Genomic DNA, 22,399 nt, shown 5'->3' with positions numbered 1-22,399 from the left:
AGCCTCACTCACCCCTGTGCCCCAGCAATTCCCACAGGAACTGCCGTTTCCACCCCGTTCCCAAGGCTGCCACCGGCCTCCTCCTCCTCTTTCTCTTTCTCCTCATCCTTTTCTCTTTCTCCTCCTCCTCTTCTCTTTCTCATCCTCCTCTTTCTCCTCCTCCTCTTCTCTTTCTCCTCCTCCTCTTCTCTTTCTCCTCCTCTCTTCCTCTTCTCTTTCTCCTCCTCCTCTTCTCTTTCTCCTCCTCCTCATCCTCCTTGTCCTCCCCCCAATTCTTCTCCTCCTATACTCTTCTCCTTCTCCTCTTTCTCCTCTTGCTTTTCTTTTCCTCCTCCTCCTTCTCTTCTTTTCCTCCTTCTCCTTTCTCCTTCTCCTCCTTTCTTGCTCCAACTCCATGGAGAAGTCAGGGAAGGATAAAGTTTAGCTCATTACAACTTTCCACCTATTTAGTTTTCCTTAATTTTTCAGACTTCCAAAGCAGCAGAACCGACATTGGACTTTTCCAGCCTATCCCAGTTTCCTCCATAAAAACTTCCAGACTCTCTTTCTAGGCAACTACAGTTCCTCACTTGGAGCTGAGGTTTCTGAAAATCAGGATCCCAATCCCACCTGGAAGCTGTATCTGTGCCATACCTTTTGGTCCTGTTGCTCCATCAATGCTTCTTGCTCCATGAGTTTTTCCATTAAGGCCTGTTCCTGCTTTTTCCTCAGCTCATTTTCTTCCTCTGCTTGCTGTTTGTGAGAAAATCCATGGGTTAGAGATCCCAGGGGAGCCAGGTAGGAATGGGATCTGTGCCACCATGGGGCTTTCTGAGGGAGGGAGAGGACAAGGAGAAAGAAGGAGGAGAAGAAAGGAGAAGGAGAAAGGAGAATGCAAAGGAGAAAAGAGGAGGAGAAAGAAGAAGGAGGAGGAAAAAGAGAAGGAGGAGGAAGAAAAGAAAAAGAAAGGAAAAGGAAGAAGGAAAGGAAAGGAAAGGAAAGGAAAGGAAAGGAAAGGAAAGGAAAGGAAAGGAAAGGAAAGGAAAGGAAAGGAAAGGAAAGGAAAGGGAAAAGAAGGAGGAGGAGGAGGAGTATAGGAGGAGAAGTTGAGGGAGGACAAAGAGGATGAAGAGGAGGAGGAGGAGGAGAAGGAAGAGGAGGAGGACAAGGGCAAGGAAGCTCAGGTTTACCTTGTAGGCCTTCACAAAGCGGACGAACACTGGGAAGAAGACTGAGGGTGGGGTTGTCTTGGGATTCTCCCCGAAATACTTCACAGCATCATCGAAGGCATCCTGCAACAGGCCCAGCCTCAGTGCCCTGCACACCCTCCCAGGCATCCCCAGCATTCCATGGGAACACACCCCATCCCTGGGTGTCACCCCCTCACGGCGGATCCCGGGAGCACAGAAGTACCTGGGCTATTTTGGCGTCATCCTGGAGCTTCTTGAGCTTGCCCTCGTTGCTCTGGATGAAGTCCTTGAGCATGGTGTTGTGGTCGTGCATGGTGTACTCGCGCTTGGTCAGCTCCAGGCCCCGCTGCAGCTCCTTCACGTCCAGCAGGACGTTCTCCAGGGACACTGGGGAGCGGGGCAGGAATGCTGAGCGTGCCAGGAGTGTCCCAGCAGGGCAGGGCAGGGCACAGGAGGGGCTGTACCTGCGGCTGCCTTCTCCACGTAGTGCAGCTCGTTGTAGAACAGGGCCACGTGCTGGTACTTCTCCTTCACCACGTTGGAGATGTAGTGCAGCAGCGTCTGCTTCCGGTCCGTAGACTTGGTCTCCAGGAGCTGGGAGCAGCAGGAACACACGTGTAGGGAGCACAGGGACTCACTGGGGTGCTCCAGCGTGTTCTCCATGCTGGGAACCACCACTGGAGTCCCCAGCAGCCACCTGGCTCACCAGGACCCTCTGAAGGGTCAGAGGGTTGGGATAGAGAGCCTGGAAAACTGGGAAAGGATCTGGGGGTGATGAACACGAGCCCAGGGGTGCCCAGCTGGGCAAGAGGCCCCTGGGCTGTGCCAGCTCTGGTGTGACAGAGCCCCAGGGCAGTGCCCATCCCTGTGCTGGCACTGCTGGGGCACCTCCAGGGACAGCTCTGGGACAAGAGGCACCCTGAGGGGCTGGAGCGGGGCCAGGGAAGGGAACAGAGCTGGGAATGGCTGCAGAATCCCTGAGGGGGCTGGGAATGGCTGGAGAATCCCTGAGGGAGCTGGGCAGGGGCTGCAGAATCCCTGAGGGAGCTGGGCAGGGGCTGCAGAATCCCTGAGGGGGCTGGGAATGGCTGGAGAATCCCTGAGGGAGCTGGGCAGGGGCTGCAGAATCCCTGAGGGAGCTGGGCAGGGGCTCAGGCTGGAGCCAAGGAGGATCCCCAGGGATCTTTTCCCTCTCTGGAATTCCCTGCCAGGAGGGCACAGCCGGGGGGGTCGGGCTCTGCTCCCAGGGCACAGGGACAGGAGCAGAGGGAACGGCCTCAGGCTGGCCCAGGGCAGCTCAGGGTGGATTTTGGGGCAATTCCTGCAGGAAAAGGTGCCCAGGTGGAGCCCCCATCCCTACAGGGATGTCACAGCCCTGTGCATGTGGCACTGGGGACATGGGGCAGTGGTGGCCTGGGCAGTGCTGGGGATGGTTGGACTCCATGATCTTGGAAGGTTTTTCCAGCCTCAAGAACTCACAGCTCCAATTCCCAGCTGGTGCCCACAGCACATCCCTGCTTTTCTTACCAGGTCTAAACTCTGCAGCTTAAATCCATACACAGCCCCTCGTTTGCTGCTGTTCATGTAATTCCCAAGAGCCAGGATGATCTGCCAGGATGAAACAGAGCACAGCAGGAATTCTCATGACAAAATCCTGGAGGTTTAGACACCCCTGGAAGGAGAGCTGAGACCAGACCTACCTCCAGGATTTTCTTAAGCTTTTGGGATGACTTTATGGAGACAGAGGCAGCGATTATGGCGTGGAGTTGCTGCAGGGAAACACAGGGAGAGCTTTGGTTAATGCACATCCAGCCAGGAGGAAAATGAACATCCAAACACTCACATCCTGGAAAAAAACCTTCCTGGTTTTTATCCACACCATGGGACAGAGCACTGATGTCCCTCTGCCATGGAACAGAGCTGGGAGAGCTGGGAATGTTCCCCTGGAGAAGGGAAGGCTCCAGGCAGAGCTCAGAGCCCCTGGCAGGGCCTGAAGGGGCTCCAGGAGAGCTGCAGAGGGACTGGGGACAAGGGATGGAGGGACAGGAGCCAGGGAATGGCTCCCAGTGCCAGAGGGCAGGGATGGGTGGGACATTGGGAATTGGGAATTCCTGGCTGGGCTGGGATTGCCAGAGCAGCTGGGGCTGCCCCTGGATCCCTGAAAGTGTCCCAGGCCAGGATTGACATGGGGGCTTGGAGCAGCCTGGGACAGTGGGAGGTTGTTCCTGCCCATGGCAGGGTGGATTGCGATATTCCTTATTTTCCCTCCCACCACAACCCATCTGGGATTCTGTGAATGTTCCCCTTCCCTGACACCCCAGGATTCCAAACCCGGATTTACCCCCCTCAGATGTAAATAAGGATTTACCCCCCTCAGATGTAAATAAGGATTCATATTCCAACCCCTACAGCTGTCCCAGGGATTCAGGCTGGATGCAACAAGGGCCCATGGACCAGCACCAACTTTTCCCAACTATATTCCTTTGAGGCTGCCCAGGCTCCCCAGGGAATGGGCACATTCCCAGGAGCTCCAGGAGTGTTTGGACAGCACTCCAGGGATGCCCAGGCTGGGGTTCTGGGGTGTCTGTGCAGGGCCAGGGGCTGGATCCATGATTCCCTGGTCCCTCCCAGCTGTTCCCTGCTCCCGCTCACCGGGGTGAGCATCTGGATGCTCTCGGCGAAGTTGCCGATGAAGGCCATGATGGTCATTTTCTGCATCAGCCTCTCGATCTTGCTGAACTGCATCATGAACCTGTCCTCGTCTGACAGGTTCTCCAGGGGCTTCCTCTCCCTCTCGTAGAGCCTCAGCACCTTCACCTCGTTCTCCGTGGGCAGGAACCGCATCAGGCACTCCACGAAATCCACCGGCAGCGTCTTCAGGTCAAAGCTGCAGGAAAATCCCAGAAAAGGGTGTGGGGACAGAGCTGCAGGCCAGGCCATGGATGTCCCTCTGCCATGGAGCCGGGCTGGGAGAGCTGGGAATGTTCCCCTGGAGAAGGGAAGGCTCCAGGCAGAGCTCAGAGCCCCTGGCAGGGCCTGAAGGGGCTCAAGGAGAGCTGGAGAGGGACTGGGGACAAGGGATGGAGGGACAGGAGCCAGGGAATGGCTGCCAGTGCCAGAGGGCAGGGATGGGTGGGACACTGGGAATTGGGAATTCCTGGCTGGGCTGGGATTGCCAGAGCAGCTGGTGCTGCCCCTGGATCCCTGGCAGTGCCCAAGGCCAGGCTGGACAGGGTTGGAGCAGCCTGGGACAGTGGGAGGTGTCCCTGGATGAACTGGATGGGCTTTAAGGTCCCTCCCAGCCCAGAGCAGTCTGGGATTCAGCTCCACATGAAGAAAAGTAAAGAAGAAGCTGTGAAGCTCCTCCTGCCCATCCCATGCATATGGGAACAGGATCCAGGGATAATGGGAATGGTGCTGCTTCCATTTCCAACACGAGGCCATTCCCCCACCCCTCCAGGCTCACTTTTCCAGGAAAAGAAGTGGGGAGGAGCAAATATTTGTATTTAAATGGCCTAGAGCCCCCTGAAGCCCAACTGCTGAACCTGCCAGGACCTGGGGCAGGTTTGGGTCATTCTCAGCCAAAGGCAAAGTTCGTGTATCCACATTTTGGAGATATTCCTTAAGGGAGGAGCGGGAGATGTTTGCCATGGCCAGGATGAGTCTGGACGGATTTGGGGATATTCCTTGAGGGAGGAGTGGGAGATGTTTGCCATGGCCCCAGTGAGTCTGAATGGATTTGGGATCAGCCCCAAGAGCAGCTCCACCTGTCCCAGGAGCAGGGAAGGATCCATATCACTGCCTGAGGCCACTCCACAAACCTAATTCCATGCAAAATCTGCTCCAGCACCTGGACTAAACTCATCCTTCATGGAGCAAACCACAAGAGCTGCCTCTTCCCGGGTTCCCTCTGGATTTTGCTCCCTGGGACAGGAAACACCGTGGAGCTGCCACGGCAAACCGGACAGGCTGGAACGAGCTGCTTTAATGCAGGAAGCGCTGATTTGTCCAACCCCAACAGTGACTCAGCAACACAAATCCAGCTCTGATTTCTGGGAATCCACCACCATTGTGTCCTCCCCCCTGGAATTTTTTCCATCAGCCCTTCCCAGCCCTCGCAGGGCTCCTTGGCTGCACTCACACGTGGATGGCTTTGCAGATCTCGTCCGCCGTCTTGCCGGCTTTGCGCAGGGTGATGGCCAAGTTCTTGGCTCTGTTGGCATCCAGCAGTGTCACCTTGTTGGAGCCTTTCTGAGGGATCTTCTGCTTGCTGGAGGTCAGATCCATGGCTGGGCCCTGGGCTTTCGTTTTGAAGATCTCCTCAAATTCATCCACGTTTAGATCCTGGAAAGGAAAGGAAAGGATTTATCCTGCAGGGAACACTAAAATCCTCATCCAGAGCTGCAGGGAAAGCCTTGTGGTGGCTGAGACAGGGTCATGGAACCATGGAATGGTTTGGGTTGGAATCTTAAAGCTCATCCCAGTTCCACCCCCTGCCATGGGCAGGGACAGCTTGCACCAGCTCAGGTTTTTCCAGCCCTGTCCAACCTGGCTTTGGAGCCCAGAGAGCTCTGACAGAGGCTGAGGGACTGAAGGAACACACTCCTGAGCTGGGATGAGGAATTCTGGCCAGATCCCAGAAATCCAGCCCCAAACAGCTCTGCACAGGTTCAGAAATTCAGGAAAACATTGGTGAGCACCGGTGCTTTATCCAGCCATGGCTAAAGCATCCATGGGAGCGTCCAGGACCTGGAATGAGCCCCTTCCCAGGGTCACTGCCATGCCCTACCCCTGTGGAGAACTTCCCACTCCCCACAACTCCCTGACAGGGTGGGACAGGAGACAGGACAGGACAGCTCTGCTCCCAGGGAGCAGGGACAGGAGGAGAGCAAATGGAACCAGGCTGCTCCAGCAGAGCTTCAGTTGGATATTAGGAAATATTGGACATTGGCAAGCGTGGGCAGGCACTGGAAGGGGCTGGAGCCCCCACTCCTGGAGGGATTTAACCCCTGTGCATGTGGCACCTTGGGGGCAGTGCTGGTTTGAGGGCTGGACTGGGCAGCCTGGGAGGCTTTTCCAAGGCAAACATTCCCTGTTTGGAAGGCAGGCTGTGCAGGGCAGCAGGGCGGGAGGGGAGGGAGCAGGGGCACCTCGAGGATGCGCTCGTCGTCGATCTCGTTGAAGACGGTGCCGTTGATCTGGTTGGGCTTCAGGGCCACCCAGTTGAACACGGGCATGCGGAACTTGGTCTTGATGGGCTTCTTGATCTTCACAGCTGGGGACACACAGGGGCAGCTCCTGAGAAGCCGCCTGGCAGCGCCCCAGAGCAGCTCCCCAGCCCTGGGGGAGAACTGGGCTGAGCTGACCGCCCCACTGGGATCCTGGAAAGGTGTCACTGCCTCCAGAGGCTGCTGGAGAGGGGGACCCAGCCCTCAGCAGGACAGCACCAGCCCCCAGGGCTCTGCAAACCTCCCACAGGGAAATCTGGGATCCCTGTATCCCCACGAGCTGCCTGGATTGACCTGAACTCCCAGGCTCTGTGCAAATTCCATGGGAAAGGAGGAGAGTGGGTGAATTCAGCCCTGTCCTGCTGCTGGCAGAGCCACTCTGAGCTGTGTCACAAACAGGGGACAGGAAGGGAAAAATGCCCCATTCCCAAGGTTTTGGGAAATGGGATGTGGGGAAACTGCAGTGGGGCAGCTTCTCAGCAGGTTTGAGTTTCAAGGCCAAAGGGGATGAGCTGCAGTAAAGCTGGGCTTTAACAGGGGTTCAAAACCAGGTTTTAATTCCTGCGCTGTGCAAATCCGAGTCATTTGGGAACTTTGGAGTAATTTAGGAATTTAAACAGAGGAGCTGTGAAAATGAAACCTGGAAATGAGGCCTGATTGAGCAAGGGAACAACCCTATTCCTATTCCTATTCCTATTCCTATTCCTATTCCTATTCCTATGTCTATTCCTATGTCTATTCCTATTTCTATTCCCATTCCTATTTCTATTTCTATTCCCATTCCTATTTCTGTTCCTACTCCTATTCCTGTTCCTATTCCTATTCCTATTCCTATTCCTATTCCTATTCCTATTCCTATGTCTATTCCTATGTCTATTCCTATTTCTATTCCCATTCCTATTTCTATTTCTATTCCCATTCCTATTTCTGTTCCTAATCCTATTCTTATTCCTATTCCTATTCCTGTGCCTATTCCATTCAATCTGGAAGCCACATGTATTAATTTCCATAATCCAGTTCCCATTTCCTTTTCCTTACATGAGAACACAAGTTTGCTCCTTGCTACAAAATCAATGAATTAAAGTCCATCAATCAACCTTTTGCTCCTGAATTACTCCCCAGAAAATCTGGCAAACACAGAACAGAAACCCTGGTCCTGCAGTGCTGGACACCAAATGGGGTAACAGGGAATACACAGAATATTCCAGTGGGTGTTTTGGGAGTTGTATTTATCCAGCTTGTGCTCATCTACACTAAACAGGGTTTTGCTCTCTGCTTAACTGATAGGGATATTTAAAATAATTCCTAAAAGAAAAGAAGGAATAGCTTTGAACACCCATGGAAAAAGGAAATTTTCTACTTGTGCACACACTGGAATGGATAATTAACTGCTCCTGGGTTATTCCAGGACAGGGAAGGCAGGAATGCCTCGTGGGAAAGATAATGGAGCTCAGAACCCCTTCAGATTCCCCCTCCTCCTCCTCCTCCTCCTCCCTTCCCGAGCTCTGGGTGCCCAAATCCCGAGGGTTGGCTCCGACCTCCCCCTGCCCATCCCCTGGACACCCCCCAGGTGCCCCTGGACACCCCAGGACACAGGGCATGCCAGGATAAGGAATACTTAGCAGGAAGGAACCTACAGAAGAGCTTGATGGGCCCATCTTAGCAGGAAGCAGAGGGAACAGAGAAACAAGTGTTAGGAGAGGTCAGAGAAGCAGCATTTGTTATTTCCCAACTCCCCTTGGCCCCACAGCCCTGGGAATGCTCCTTCCTGCAGAGCCCCTGCACCCAGAAAAGGCACTTCCAGTCCCACTCCCTCAGAATTCCCACTGAAAAATGGGATCTGCAGCCCAGCAGCCCCCAGGCACCTTCCCTCAGGGCCGGATTTCCCTACAGAACACCCTGGGACCCTCTGAGCCAGGATGTGTCTTGTCTTCCAAGGAACCTTTCAAGGCTGGAATATTTAAGTAGATTTTTTTGTCCTTAACAAAGCTCTTAATGAGAGTCTCTTTCTTTGGACTCCTAACAAGCTCTGGAGATTTCTGCAGACACCAGTGAGCTCTGAGACAGCTGGTGGGAGGCAGTGACTAAAACATGGGTAAGGATGGGCAGCACTTTGTTCTTCCTTCCAAAACATCCCCAAATTTTGCCTCTTCTTCCAAAAATGTCACAAATTTTGCACTGATACTTCTTCTCATAAGAAATCAAACCCATATTCTGCCAAAGTCAAAACCGACCCTGTTTATAAAACACTTTTGGTGTGAGTTTTGCTCCACTGGAGAATCCACCTCTTCCAGACCACACCCAACCAGCTGGGTTGATAAATCCCAGAATGTCCCACTGGTTTGGGGTGGGAGGGACATTGAGGATGACCCAGTTCCCCCATCCCAGGCTGCTCCAAGCCGGACACTTCAGGGGTGCATGGAGCAGCCACAGCTCCTCTGGGCAACCTCAGGGAGCCCGGAATGCTCCTTCCTTCCCCTTCCAGGAGCCCCTCATCCCCAGCCCGGTGAGGAACAATGGGTGGGAGCCCTGGGGGAGCTTTACCTGCCAGGCCAGAGTTGAAGACCACGGTGGGCGAGGCTGTGCCGGGCAGGGGGGGAGCCGAGGGCGGCGGCGGCGGCAGCGGAGCCGCTGGAGCTGCATCCGGAGCTGGGCCCGGGAGAGGAGGAGGAGGAGGAGGAGGAGGAGGAGGGGGAGGTGGAGGTGGTGGGGGTGGCACAGGCGCTGCCACGGGGCCGTTGGGCACTGCGGGATGGAGGGAAAATGGAGTTACCGAGGAGGGAAGGGGCACGGAGGAAGAGCCGCAGCACCCCCGTGATGTCCCTGCCCACCCTGAGGGAATAAAGGATGGAAAACCCCTTTTTTAATTATTTTCCAAAAGCCAGGCCATGTCTTCCAGCCTAAAGGAACCGATACCAAGGTTTGGGACAGCAAACCCTGAGCATCTACTCAAGAGGATTTTCCAGCCCTTTCCCTCCTGAGTTTAAAGCACAGGCAGGATGTTTTTTCCCCTATTTTGGGCCTGCTCTGCTGAGGAGTCGGAGTTTTGCATGGAAACCAGCTCTCCCAGCTCCTACACAGACCAGAGGCTCCCTGTGCCAGGTGAACCCTGCTGGAAGCACAACCAGTGCCTGGTTCGTTCCCAGTTCAGAGGCCCAGCCATCCCAAGGCTTTTTCCCAGTGAGCCTCCCCCAAACCATTCCCTGAGCCACCAAAGGCCTTCAGTGCCTGGAAGTGCCCTCAGGAAAGAAGGGACCAATATTTCCATCCATAGAGGGGGCAGCCAGGTGGGGGTCACCCTCTGCTGCCAGGGAACAGGGGCAGCAGGAGAGGGAGCAGCCTCAGGAATCAGGAGTTTCCCCATGGGAAGGGTGGTCAGGCACTGGAACTGCCCAGGGGCTTTGGTGCCCACAGCTGGGATCCCCCTCCTTCCTCACCTGCCTCAGGTGAGCCTGGCAGGGCGGGCAGGGGGGGTGGAGGTGGGGGCAGTGGCACCGAGGGGGCAGCTCCAGGTGTGGCACAGGTCCCTGGCACTGCCTCTGCCCCTGCTGGCACCATCCCGGAGCCCAGGGCCACGGGAAGGATGGAGATGTCCCCATCCCCTTTCTTCTGGATCTTGATGGTTCCCTGCTTCTCCAGCTCGTGGATCTTCTTCTCCAGCGTGGACTGGCGCTGGATGGCTTCCTCCTTCTCCTTCACCATCTTCCTCAGGGTGTGAACCTGGCTGTTGGCATCCTTGTAGATCTCCTGGAATGACACAGGAGCAGGGAATGTGCATTCAGAATCCCAAGGGCAGCACCAGAACAGCGTGATCTAGAGAAGGGATTGCACTGTATGTGCCCAGGGCAGCACCCCGCAGAGAAATTCTGGATTCTCCCATCCTTTGGAACCTCCACAGGTCCAAAACTCCCACCTGGAATGCACCAGAGCTGGGGAATGAGATGTGTCCCCCTCACTCAGTGACTCCTGGCACACCCAAAGGGATTTCCATCCATGCTTTGAGTGCACACACAAACAATTCCACCTTCAATCTGCCCCAGGTTCAATATGGGGAAGCCAAGAGAATTCCCCTGCCCCAGATCCATGTCCCCACTCCCTGCATCCTGAATGCACCCAGGGCTTCCCTGTGGAACCCACTCACCCTGATCACGTCCAGTTCTTTGTTCCTTTGCATCAGCTGCTTTTCCAGTTCCACAATTTTGGCCATGGCTTCATTCTCTGTATCCTGGAGTTTTTCAGATAACTATCCAGCAAAAGAGAAATGGATTAAAGAACTGGAAAACTCGGGGTTTATCCATCAAAATAAGAGGTAAGAGGTATCCATGTTGGATAAATGGATAACTTATTGTTATTGCAGGAAACCCTGAAGCCTTTCCTTGGAAAGTGAACAGATTCCTGCCTGAGATGGGAGACATCAAGTTGGAATGGGCTTGGAGCAACCAGGGATGGTGGAAGGTGTCCCTGCCTGTGGCAGGGGTTGAGCTGGATGGGTTTTAATGTCCCTGCCAACCCAAACCATTCCCTGGCTCCTACAACACCTCAGAGGGGCAAACTCTGCACAGCGAGTTAAGAACAATATTTATTCCAAGTGATGGGAATACAGGGGTGCTGAGAGAAGGAAAAGCCTTTTCTCAGTTTTAAAGTATGGAAAACCCCTTTTTTTAAATTATTCTCCAAAAGCCAGGCCATGTCTTCCAGCCTAAAGAACTGATCCCAAGGTTTGGGACAGCAAACCCTGAGCATCTACTCAAGAGGATTTTCCAGCCCTTTCCCTCCTGAGTTTAAAGCACAGGCAGGATGTTTTTTCCCCTATTTTGGGCCTGCTCTGCTGAGGAGTCAGAGTTTTGCATGGAAACCAGCTCTCCCAGCTCCTACACCTGTGCCAGGTGAACCCTGCTGGGAGCACAAGCAGTGCCTGGTTCTTTCCCAGTTCAGAGGCCCAGCCATCCCAAGGCTTTTTCCCAGTGAGCCTCCCCGCACACTGGGCCAGGCCAGCCCGGAAGTGTTGTCAGTTTTAAGGTATCTTCATGTTAAAAACGCTGTAAATGTGCAAACCCTCGGGCCACTCACGTGGGACAGGTTTTCTTCCAGCTCCTCCACCCTCTCCAGGGCCGCGTTCTTGGTCTCGGCGTCCTCCAGCAGAGCCCCCACGTCGAACACGTTGTCCAGGTAGGCCTGGATCTGCACCTGCAGCTTGTCACTCTCCGTGTGCTTCAGCTTCTGCAGGGCCCAGGGCACACAGGGGACACAGGGGACACCGGTGACACCGGGCACTGGCGCAGGGCTGGGGGACAGGGCAGCTCAGGGCACCTCCACCGCCCAGGGGAACCCTCTGGACCCCAAACAGCCCCAGTTCGGTCAGGCAGGGTCTTGTCCTCTGTCCCTGCAGGGGACATTACAGCTTCCCTGCCCATGGAATGGGAGCTTTAGGGTCCTTTCCAGCCCAAACCACCCCATGATTTCCTCTGTGTTTGCTGGGAAAGGCTCTGCCTGGTCCCCATGGACTCCCAAGCACACCCATGGCCCAGTGCAGCCCTGTCCGAACACATCCCACAGACCCCAAATCCCTCTCCTGGTGGACCCTGAGCAGGGAGCTGCAGGGACAGGTCATTCCCATGCCAACAGCAGCAGGGTTTCCACGGATGTGCTCCCAAGGACAGGGACAAAATGCTGCCTGGAGAGGCTGTGGCTGCCCCAATCCCTGGCAGTGCCCAGGGCCAGGCTGGAGGGGCTTGGAGCAGCCTGGGACAGTGGAAGGGTCCCTGCCCAAGGCAGGGGGGGATTGAGAAACTCTTTCAGGTCCCTTCCAACCCAAAAGATTCTGGGATCCCATGGAGAACAGAGAAGGGGAAACAAAGAAGCAGCTGACAGACAGACAGACAGCAGAGGACTCGTGGCTGTCAGAGATTCCCACAGGAGACTTCTCCAGCCTGGAGAAGGAGGGAGCCCCGTGGGGACGTGGCAGGGCGAGGGTGGCTGTGGTTCATCCTCCCTTTGTGATCAGGCTCCAGATTTAGCTCCAGGCTGTAATTCCAGCTGGCTGCAGCCATTCCCTGCAGCTGGGGGACAGCTCAGAGGTTGTGGGAAAGGGGGGTCTGGGAATGGGAGCAGCTCCAGACTCACATCCAGGTACTCGTCCAGGCCCAGCTTGGTGAACTCGTACTGCAGGTGCACTCGGAAGTTCATGTCCTCCACGGAGTGCACCACGATGTTGATGAACTGCATGCAGGCCACCTGCAGGGACACCCAGGGGTGGAAATTGAAATGGAGGCAACCCTCAGAACCTCAGCCTTGTAAGCCAAAGCTCAGAATCAAATACAGGATTTGATCTGAGAAGTAAATGCAGGATTTTTTTTCTGAGAAATAAATACACGATTTGATCCTTGGGAAAGGTTTCTAAACTTAAGTGATAGAATAAGAATGTAAATTTATAGCTTAAAGTTAAGTTAACATGTTAAGTTACAAATAATAAATTTTAGAGTTTTAGAGTTTAAGATGCAGAAAAAAGAAAAGTCATAACAAAGGTAAATAAGAAGTGTAGGATATATCACTATAGGTTTCTATGTTATAATATGATTAAGAAAGTTTACACTATAACGTGAGTTCATGAGATGAAACATTTAAAGATTAAGTTAAAAATATAAGTATCTTTGTTAGTAATGTTTTATTGGTTAATGAGTCTTTAAAAGTTCCTATAATTAAGAGGTTTTGTGACCTTCTGAGCTGTGTGGTGAAGATGTGAACAGAACCCACCTTTTTTACTTATGCAGAAGATAAGAAAAATAAATTGCATAATCTAAAGCAACTCGGAAATCATGTCTCCAACTTATTCAAAATTCCTCCACAAATCCCCGCCCCAGGTATCCCCAGGAACAGCTGGAATGGGATCTGTGGGACCAGCACTGGGCAGGATCCCAGGAGCAGGATCTGGACAGGCTCCCCAGGCTGGGCACAGCCACCAGCACATTCCCTGTGCCCCTCCCAGGGAAATCCATCAGCTGCTCCCTGAACTGCTCCATTCCCAGCCCAGGCTGGGCTCAGGGAGTCCTGGGCTGCTGGGATAAAGGGGAATGAGCATTCCAGGAATTAAGTCATGTCTGCAGAGTCACCTCCCCAGAGCAGGAATGCTGCCCAGGCCAGGGTAGGCTCCAGGCTCTGAAAAACCAGTCCTGGATCTAAACAGCCTGGAAAAGGGAGATTCATCTGGGCCTGGTTCTAAACAGCCTGGAAAAGGGAGATTCATCTGGGTCTGGTTCTGAACAGCCTGGAAAAGGGAGATTCATCTGGGCCTGGTTTTAAACAGCCTGGAAAAGGGAGATTCATCTGGGCTGGGTTTAAACAGCCTGGAAAAGGGAGATTCATCTGGGCCTGGGTCTAAACAGCCTGGAAAAGGGAGATTCATCTGGGCTGGGTTTAAACAGCCTGGAAAACGGAGATTACTCTGGGCCTGGTTCTAAACAGCCTGGAAAAGGGAGATTCATCTGGGCTGGGTTTAAACAGCGTGGAAAAGGGAGATTCATTTGGGCCTGGTTCTGAACAGCCTGGAAAAGGGAGATTCATTTGGGCCTGGTTCTGAAAAGCCTGGAAAAGGGAGATTCATCTGGGCCTGGTTTTAAACAGCTGGAAAAGTGAGATTAATCTGGGCTTGTAAAAGTGAGATTACTCTGGGCCTGGAAGCCTCAGTTTAGGAAAGGGGACTTGCACAAGAACACCTCTGTTGGGTGCCCAAAGCACATTTCCCAAGCTGAACAAGGAGCAGATCCCAGGAATTGGCACCCACACACATTCCAAGCCAGCCAGGGCAAGGCAAAGGCTCCCCAGGCTATGGGATGTGGGGAAATCTCCTGTGGAGTGGCAGGAAATGGGGTACAAGTCCCAAAAATTCATCCTTTCCTTGGCACACCCTGCTGTGCCCAGGGGTCTCTCAGGATCCCCTCTGCCACCCCTGGAGCTGCTCCAGGATGGAATTTCCCTCATCCTTGCTGGGTTCCTCATGGATAAAACCCCATCCAGTGAGCAGCACTGCAGCAGCAGCTTCCCAACATCCACCAGGATCCCTCCCAGACTTCCAGGAGGAACCTGAGGACTGAAGCAATCTGATTTTCCTGCAGGAACAGCCTCCAGGAGACTCCACATCTCCAGGTCATTTGGTGGGAAGGAGGAACTGAAGGCACCCCCTGGATCACCAGTTTGGCACTGGGATTTGGCCAGTGGGATCCTTCCCTGGGATCTGTTCCAGGGCCCAGAGGAAAAAGGGATGGGATAAATCTGAGACTCCAGGCTGGGTGCCTTGAGGGAAAATGCAAGAACCGTGTAATTTCCTCCTTTTCTTTTTAAATCCAAGGAATTTGCCAGCCTGCCTCCCTCACAGCACCTCATTTTTAACCTGCTGGCCCTCAGGGCTGTGATCCCATCCTGGAAACACTCCTGGAGCCTGCAGGGATCACCTCACTGCTGCTCTAACACCTGATTTTTGGCAGAAAAAGGTCCTGTACACAAAGCTCAGCACTAAATTGGTACAAAGTGCAACAGAGACTGAGAATTCCAGTGCTGGGGTGGGAAATCCTGCTCAGAATGGACCCACATCAGATCCAAGCGCGGAGCAGGAATTCAAGGGAGGCTTTTCCTGATTAAATCAGGATTTCGGTTTCTCGCACTCCAGCAAAGGCCTTAAACCCCCAGATCTGGGAGATTTTTGCCATCAGCCCTGGAACCAACACCCTCCCTGCTGCTGCAGCTGTGCCTGAGGCAGCAGAAGGGCCAAGGGAAGGGAAATGCTGGAAAAAGCAGGAGTTTGTGGCAAATGCGCTCACCATGAAGTCGATGTTGTTGTCCTCGTTCCGGAAATGCTCCATGAGCTTCTCAAAGCGCTGCTTCTCCCCACACACCTGAAAACAAAACAGCACACCTGGGTCAGCCCCAAAGGGAAGCCCAAACACGCCCTGTCTGTCTGCTCACACCCTCTCCAGCCAGGTTTCCTCTCGTTGAAATGTCACAAATAATTCCACGTGTGGGGCTGAGGAGCCAGGCACCATCCTTGTGCCTTTGTAATTACAAAAGAACTCTTTTTATCTCTTTTCTCCTTAAAAATTGGATCTCATCCATGAGTGGAAGGAGCAGAGTTGCACCAGGCTGTGCCACAGCCCAGAGCTGACTTTTCTCTGTAATTAGGGAGAAACCCAAATGACAGGGAGGGAAAAAAAGGGAGAAAAATATCCCTGGCTGAAGGAGGAGTGAAAATAAATCAGTGCAACAATCAGAATTCCAGAGTGACCTTCCCAAAAGCTGTCTGGATGAGCTGAATCCCAATTTATTTTCTTGGCATTTCTACATGGCCTGGAGCAAAACACTTTGGGTTCTCCAAAGTCATGGGCCACCTTCAGAAAAGCTCCTCAGTTCTGGGTTTTTTTCCCCAAAGCACCTGAATCCTGGGTTTATTTGAAATTCCAGCTGATTTCCCACCCAGAAATGCCACGAGCACACCCTCCCCTCCCAAACTTGATAATTCTGGAATATTTTCGTATAAACCAACACAGCAGTTCTGCTGGGTGAGAGCCAGTGCTGGGAAGTGTTCCCTGCACAGGGAATAATCCTGGATCCCTGTCCCACTCTGATCCCAGCTTGGATCCCACAGAGCTCTCAGAGATTCTGGATTTCAGGGGAGCTCCCAGCACCTGGAGCCTCCCAAAGCTGTCCCACAGCTCTCCTGCAATTCTGCTCCTCCTGCAACACCAACCCCAGGGAACGTGGATTAAACCATGGAGTTTCATTCTCCCAGATCCATGGACACCAGGACAAAGGGAGCTCAGCTGGGATATCCCATTCCAGCAGCGTTTGAATTATTACTGTTTCCAGTTAATTGGGAATTCTCCAGCTCAGCTGGGATATCCCATTCCAGTTTGCTGCCCTGCTGGAATAAGAGGTGCTGGAATTGCTGGAATTACAGCTCCTTTGCATAAACATGGAAACGATGGATAATATTATTCCAGTAATTTGAATTATTTCCAGTAGTTGAATTATTATTAACACTTGCATTTTTCTATGGTGGTTTTACTTGTTGGAAACACCTTTTATGGTAAAAGGTTTTTATTTATTTTATATTTGGAATAGTAGTGATTTGTATAGTGGGGTTTATTTTTTTGTATTTTGGGTAAAAATTTGGTGTTTGTGTATTTTCTGTAGATTTTAGGTATTATTTTGTTATACGTTTAAATTTTTAATATTTGAAATACGTTATTTTGGTGAGTTGTGTTGTTATTATTTTTGTGGAATTATTTTGTTGAGGAGTTACATGGAGAGTTGTGATGGTTTTTTTGAGTTTTTGATTTGTTGTTTTCAGAAGTTTTTTGAATTTTTTTTTTTTTAAGATGTTTGGGTTGATCTGTGTTGAGGAGTGTTTATTTTGTTGTAGGTTCTTATTATTTGATAAATTAAATATATAAATTATATATATACATTATATGTTAATTAAGTTAATAATTGATACTTATACTACTTAATATTAAGTATTATGGATATATTGATTAATTATAATTATTTTATGATTAATTTATTTATAATTATTTTATAATTAATTTATTTTATATTAATAAATATAATCATTATATATTAATTATGTATTTTTACTATATAGCATTATAATTATTCTATATTATTAATAATTATAATTAATAATGTATTTATATTATTAATAATATATTTATATTATTAATTATATTATTATTTGCTTATATTACTTAAATTACTTATACTAATTATATTAATTAATACTTCTGTTACTTAATATTATTAAGTTAATAATAAATAATTATTATTTATTATTTATTGCAGGTGTTTATTATTTGAGCTGAGGTTGGGAGAAGCTGAGCTGGGATATCCCATTCCAGCAGTCTGCCCACCCCGGGAGGTGCTGCAATAAAAGGTGCAGGAATTGGAATTGCAGCTCCTCTGCGTGAACATGGGAGCCATGGAGCGGAGCCCAGGCTGGCTCCAGGGGAAACCTGCAGGGGATGCAGCTGGATGAGGAGGCTCCAGTCAAGCCCCAGGGAAATGGGAGCCCCCAGGTTTGCTGGGGCAGCTGCACCAACCTCCTTGAAGTTGTCGAAGGCAGACAGGATGATCTCGTGTCCCCCCCGGACCAGGCACACGGCAGCCAGGAGCTCCAGCACCAGCGCCTTGGTCCTGTGGAGACAGCACAGGGACACTCAGGGACAGCAGCTGAGCCTGAGGGGGACGGGAGGGAGCTGCAGCCTCACCCTGTGTGTGTTTAACCCCTGGGAATGGATCCTGCAGCCTCTGTGTGTGTGTTTAACCCTTGGTCTCACCCTGTGTGTTTTTAACCTGGAATGGATCCTGCAGCCTCTCTGTGTGTATTTAACCCTGGAATGGATCCTGCAGCCTCTCTGTGTGTATTTAACCCTGGAGTGGATCCTGCAGCCTCACCCCATGGCTGTGTTTAACCCCTGGGAATGGATCCTGCAGGCTCACCCTGTGTGTGTTTAACCCTGGAATGGATCCTGCAGCCTCTCTGTGTGTGTTTAACCTGGAATGGATCCTGCAGCCTCACCCCGGCTGTGTTTAACCCCTGGGAATGGATCCTGCAGCCTCTCTGTGTGTGTTTAACCCTGGAATGGATCCTGCAGCCTCTGTGTGTGTGTTTAACCCCTGGGAATGGATCCTGCAGCCTCTCTGTGTGTGTAACCCTGGAATGGATCCTGCAGCCTCTCTGTGTGTGTTTAACCCTGGAATGGATCCTGCAGCCTCACCCTTTGTGTGTTTAACCCTGGAATGGATCCTGCAGCCTCACCCTGTGTGTGTTTAACCCTGGAATGGATCCTGCAGCCTCTCTGTGTGTGTTTAACCCTGCAGTGGATCCTGCAGCCTCTCTGTGTGTGTTTAACCTGAAATGGATCCTGCAGCCTCTGTGTGTGTGTTTAACCCTGGAATGGATCCTGCAGCCTCACCCTGTGTGTGTTTAACCCTGGAATGGATCCTGCAGCCTCTCTGTGTGTGTTTAACCCTGCAATGGATCCTGCAGCCTCACCCCATGGCTGTGTTTAACCCTGGAATGGATCCTGCAGCCTCTCTGTGTGTGTTTAACCCTTGGTCTCACCCTGTGTGTGTTTAACCCTGGAATGGATCCTGCAGCCTCACCCTGTGTGTGTTTAACCCTGGAATGGATCCTGCAGCCTCACCCTGTGTGTGTTTAACCCCTGGGAATGGATCCTGCAGCCTCACCCTGTGTGTGTTTAACCCTGGAATGGATCCTGCAGCCTCACCCTGTGTGTGTTTAACCCTGGAATGGATCCTGCAGCCTCACCCCATGGCTGTGTTTAACCCCTGGAATGGATCCTGCAGCCTCTCTGTGTGTGTTTAACCTGGAATGGATCCTGCAGCCTCTCTGTGTGTGTTTAACCTGGAATGGATCCTGCAGCCTCTCTGTGTGTGTTTAACCCTGGAATGGATCCTGCAGCCTCACCCTGTGTGTGTTTAACCCTTGGTCTCACCCTGTGTGTGTTTAACCCTGGAATGGATCCTGCAGGGTGCACAGGGAGCTTTGCCTCTCCTGGGGCCATGCAGCTCCCCCCTTTTCAAAGCTTCTCAAACCATGCAGGGAATGAAATCCCAAGTTGAAAACTCAAGCAGAAGGCACTGGTGGGACTGTGGCAAAGGCAGGGCAGTGTTTGAGAGCTGCTGCTGCCAGGGAATGCCCTGCACACACCTGGAGGAGCAGCTTTGCACCCCCAGCCGCCTTCCTTGAAGCCCAGCTCTTAATGGGAGAGCTTTAAACTCCAATCTGCTGTTTCCCTGACACAAATCTGAATTATTCTCTGTGATAATTTGTATTTATAGCCCCCCACACACACACAATTCACCGCAGGCTGTTGGAGCATGTCCTCCTCCTGAAAAATCAGGAATTTGAGCTGATTTTCAGCAGTGAAGCAGAGAGAAAACGAGATCACTGAGGGAAAAACATGCAGCAAACTCTGTGTAACCCTCATGGAAACCATCCACAGTATTTCCTTCCAGGATTCCTGGAAAACAAAAGGCTTTCTGGGCAGCTGAGCTCTGAGCAGAGGCAAACCATGCACACACAGAAAGAAATTAGTCCCATGCTCAAGCAGCGACTCAAAGCAGATGTTACAGAACAAGAAATACCTTGTGGGCTCTCAAAGGGTCAGGGTTATCTTTGGAAACCAGAAAAAATGGTCACTTCCCTAGGAAATTTTAAATGGAATGTTCAATTCTGCCTCCTCAAGGGTTGGTTGTTTTTATTTTCCTCCTGGCACAGGAAGAACCTGCAGGGTTTTTCAAGGAGCTGTGGTGGGGATTTGCTGCAATGTTCCCTCCGTGGGGAGGGGATGGAGATCCCTGGGGTGCTGCCCACACCTCTGGGGTGAGCACCATTCCCTGGAGCTGCAGCTGGGAATCGTGCTCACCACACAATTGCTGGAATTACAGCTCTGGGCACATCCCAGCCAGCCCTGAGCTCCCAAACCTCGCTCAGGGCTCTCACACAGCTCCCCCAGGGCTGAAACAAACCCAGTCTGGGATGTGAGCAGGGGTTTGTCCTCAGATTATTCCAGTCACATTTCACAGCAGTTTTTTTATCCACCAAAATCAAAATAACCCCCTTCTTCCAAAAGTGAAAGCTTGGGCTCTCCTCTGATTTCCAGGCACTGGAAAACGATAAAAATTACGCTAAAAAATTATGCTAAAAAACAATTATTAAAAATGATGACAAAAATGATTTAAAAAAATTATAAAAACAATCAACTTCCCATTTATTCTTGGCTTGCTGACTTGGGGCTCAATAAAAGAAAAAAGGAAGAAGCTGCTTCCCTCAGGACAGGATTCCTGCTCCCAGCCTCAGCCCTGGGAATACACACCCAGTGAGGTTACCAGCTCATCCCCTGTTTCACCTTTCCATGGAAACATCTCTGAGTCACAGCTGGACTGGGCTGACCTGCCAAGGTTCAGAACTCCAGGATCTGCTGGAGGAGGGATCACAGGGATGTGTGGGAGAGGAGGGACATGGAATCTCCAGCACTGAGGAGTCACAGCAGCCATTACTGCAACCCAACCCAGAACAGAAGTGAAACCCTCTCCCAGAGAAATTCCAAGCTAAGGATCTTGGATAACATTTCCTAAAGAAGATTCCCCTTCTCTTCAGGAAAACCCCTCCATGAAGCTGCTCATTGCCACAGGGGCTTCCCTGCACTGCAACAGAGCAGAAGGGCTCCAGCAGCCAAATTTCAGCTGAATCCCAAAATTCCAGAATGGTTTGGGTGGGGAGGAGCTTAAAGATGATCCAGTGCCACCCCTGCCATGGCAGGGACACCTTCACTGTCCCAGGCTGCTCCAGCCTGGCCTTGGGCACTGCCAGGGATCCAGGGGCAGCCACAGCTGCTCTGGGAATCCCAGCCCAGCCAGGAATTCCCAATGTCCCACCTAAACCCAGCCTCCTTCAGCCCGAAGCCATAATTAAATCTGGAAAAGCAGCAGCTTCTGGAAGCACTGGGATCAGACACCCACTGCTGGTTTATCTGCACTGTTCCAGATCCCATCTGATCCAGGGCAAGGCCTGGCTCCTCCTCCAGATCCCCCTCTGGAAGCCCTTTCCAAGCCCTCTTTACTCACCTGCTGCTTCAGCCCTAGGAGCCAGAGGAGCCTACCTGGGGTTCTTGTTGTTCAGGCTCAGTGCAATCTCATTAACGGCGTGCGGGTGGGACATCACCATGTTGAATCCATACTGGGAAGAGAAGGGACAATCCAGCCTCAGCCTGGCCCCAAACCCCACCAACCCCACCAATCCCACCAATCCCACCTGCCTCAGCCTGGCCCCAAACCCCACCAACCCCACCAATCCCACCAACCCCACCAATCCCACCTGCCTCAGCCTGGCCCCAAACCCCACCAACCCCACCAATCCCACCAATCCCACCTGCCCCAGCCTGGCCCCAAACCCCACCAACCCCACCAATCCCACCAACCCCACCAATCCCACCAACCCCACCAACCCCACCTCCCTGACAGCCCCTCCCAGTGCTTCAAGCCAAGCAAAACCTCGTGGGATTTAAAATCAGAATATTTCATTCTCCCACCATCCACCACAGCTTCCTGCTCTGGGTATTCCATGATTTTACAATTCCATGAGTTTTCAATTCCATGAGTTTACAATTCCATGAGTTCACAACTCCATGATATTACAATTCCACGAGTTTACAATTCCCTATCATCAGCAGCGTTGGAAGTGCTGGGTTTGGCCATTTCAGCAACAAAAAGGGTCCCTGAGAGGCTCCTACACCACTCCAGACTAATGAATAAATAAAATATAACTAAATTCCTTTAAATTAATATATTATTTTGTATCTTATAATGCATTTTGTAGGTATTTTATTACTTTAATTAATATTAAATAGTAAATGTTATTTAATATATTTGCATTATTTAATATACTTAATATGTATTTTATATATTAGTTAATATATTGTTTATTGCATCTATAATTATTATTTAAATATTAAATATTAAGAATTAATATTACTTTATAATTAATCATATAATTATTATAAATATATATTGTAATATAGAATATATTATATATAATAGATACAATTATTTTATAATTATTTTAACATAACTGTACATTATTATTTTTATATATTTTATATTTTTATTATTATAATACAATAATATATAGTGAATGATCATTAATTATCAACAATTATTAATATATAATTAATAATTAGTAATATAAATAGTCATTATTTATATTCTATTATTTTATATTATGTTATTATATTATTTATATTATATAGATATTTTATAGATATTTTAGATTTCTATAAAGTAGTAATTTATTATTTATAATACCGATTTATATTTATATCGATTTTATATTTATATTAATTTTATATTTATATTTATATTTATATTTATTTAATTACGTATTTGTACTTATATTTATATGTTTATATATTTATATATTTATATATTTAT

At 50.6% G+C, this 22,399-nt stretch overlaps 1 protein-coding gene across 6 annotated transcripts in view; it reads right to left on the bottom strand.

Annotated features, from left to right (window-relative positions):
• Positions 1–22,399, bottom strand: part of FMNL2 (formin like 2) — a 115,805-nt gene that overhangs the window by 6,293 nt on the left and 87,113 nt on the right. For 3 of the 6 annotated variants that reach the window (XM_036386329.2, XM_036386331.2, XM_036386332.2), the window contains exons 8-25: positions 21,073–21,149; positions 17,485–17,578; positions 15,211–15,285; positions 12,521–12,631; positions 11,468–11,617; positions 10,539–10,640; positions 9,835–10,144; positions 8,942–9,142; positions 8,035–8,055; positions 6,320–6,444; positions 5,311–5,513; positions 3,822–4,056; positions 2,870–2,938; positions 2,697–2,777; positions 1,634–1,763; positions 1,393–1,556; positions 1,170–1,271; positions 634–732 (exon numbers count right to left, since the gene is read on the bottom strand). In XM_036386329.2, coding sequence (XP_036242222.1) covers positions 634–732; positions 1,170–1,271; positions 1,393–1,556; positions 1,634–1,763; positions 2,697–2,777; positions 2,870–2,938; positions 3,822–4,056; positions 5,311–5,513; positions 6,320–6,444; positions 8,035–8,055; positions 8,942–9,142; positions 9,835–10,144; positions 10,539–10,640; positions 11,468–11,617; positions 12,521–12,631; positions 15,211–15,285; positions 17,485–17,578; positions 21,073–21,149 — 2,349 coding nt within the window. The remainder of the gene's footprint in view (positions 1–633; positions 733–1,169; positions 1,272–1,392; positions 1,557–1,633; positions 1,764–2,696; positions 2,778–2,869; positions 2,939–3,821; positions 4,057–5,310; positions 5,514–6,319; positions 6,445–8,034; positions 8,056–8,941; positions 9,143–9,834; positions 10,145–10,538; positions 10,641–11,467; positions 11,618–12,520; positions 12,632–15,210; positions 15,286–17,484; positions 17,579–21,072; positions 21,150–22,399) is intronic. The other 3 variants (XM_036386330.2, XM_036386333.2, XM_036386335.2) reach the window with 1 other exon arrangement.

The sequence above is a fragment of the Molothrus ater genome, chromosome 7 (assembly GCF_012460135.2).
Source record: "Molothrus ater isolate BHLD 08-10-18 breed brown headed cowbird chromosome 7, BPBGC_Mater_1.1, whole genome shotgun sequence".
NCBI lineage: Eukaryota > Metazoa > Chordata > Aves > Passeriformes > Icteridae > Molothrus > Molothrus ater.
Note: the sequence above shows the minus strand (reverse complement) of the source record. Positions and strands in the feature narration are given on the sequence as shown.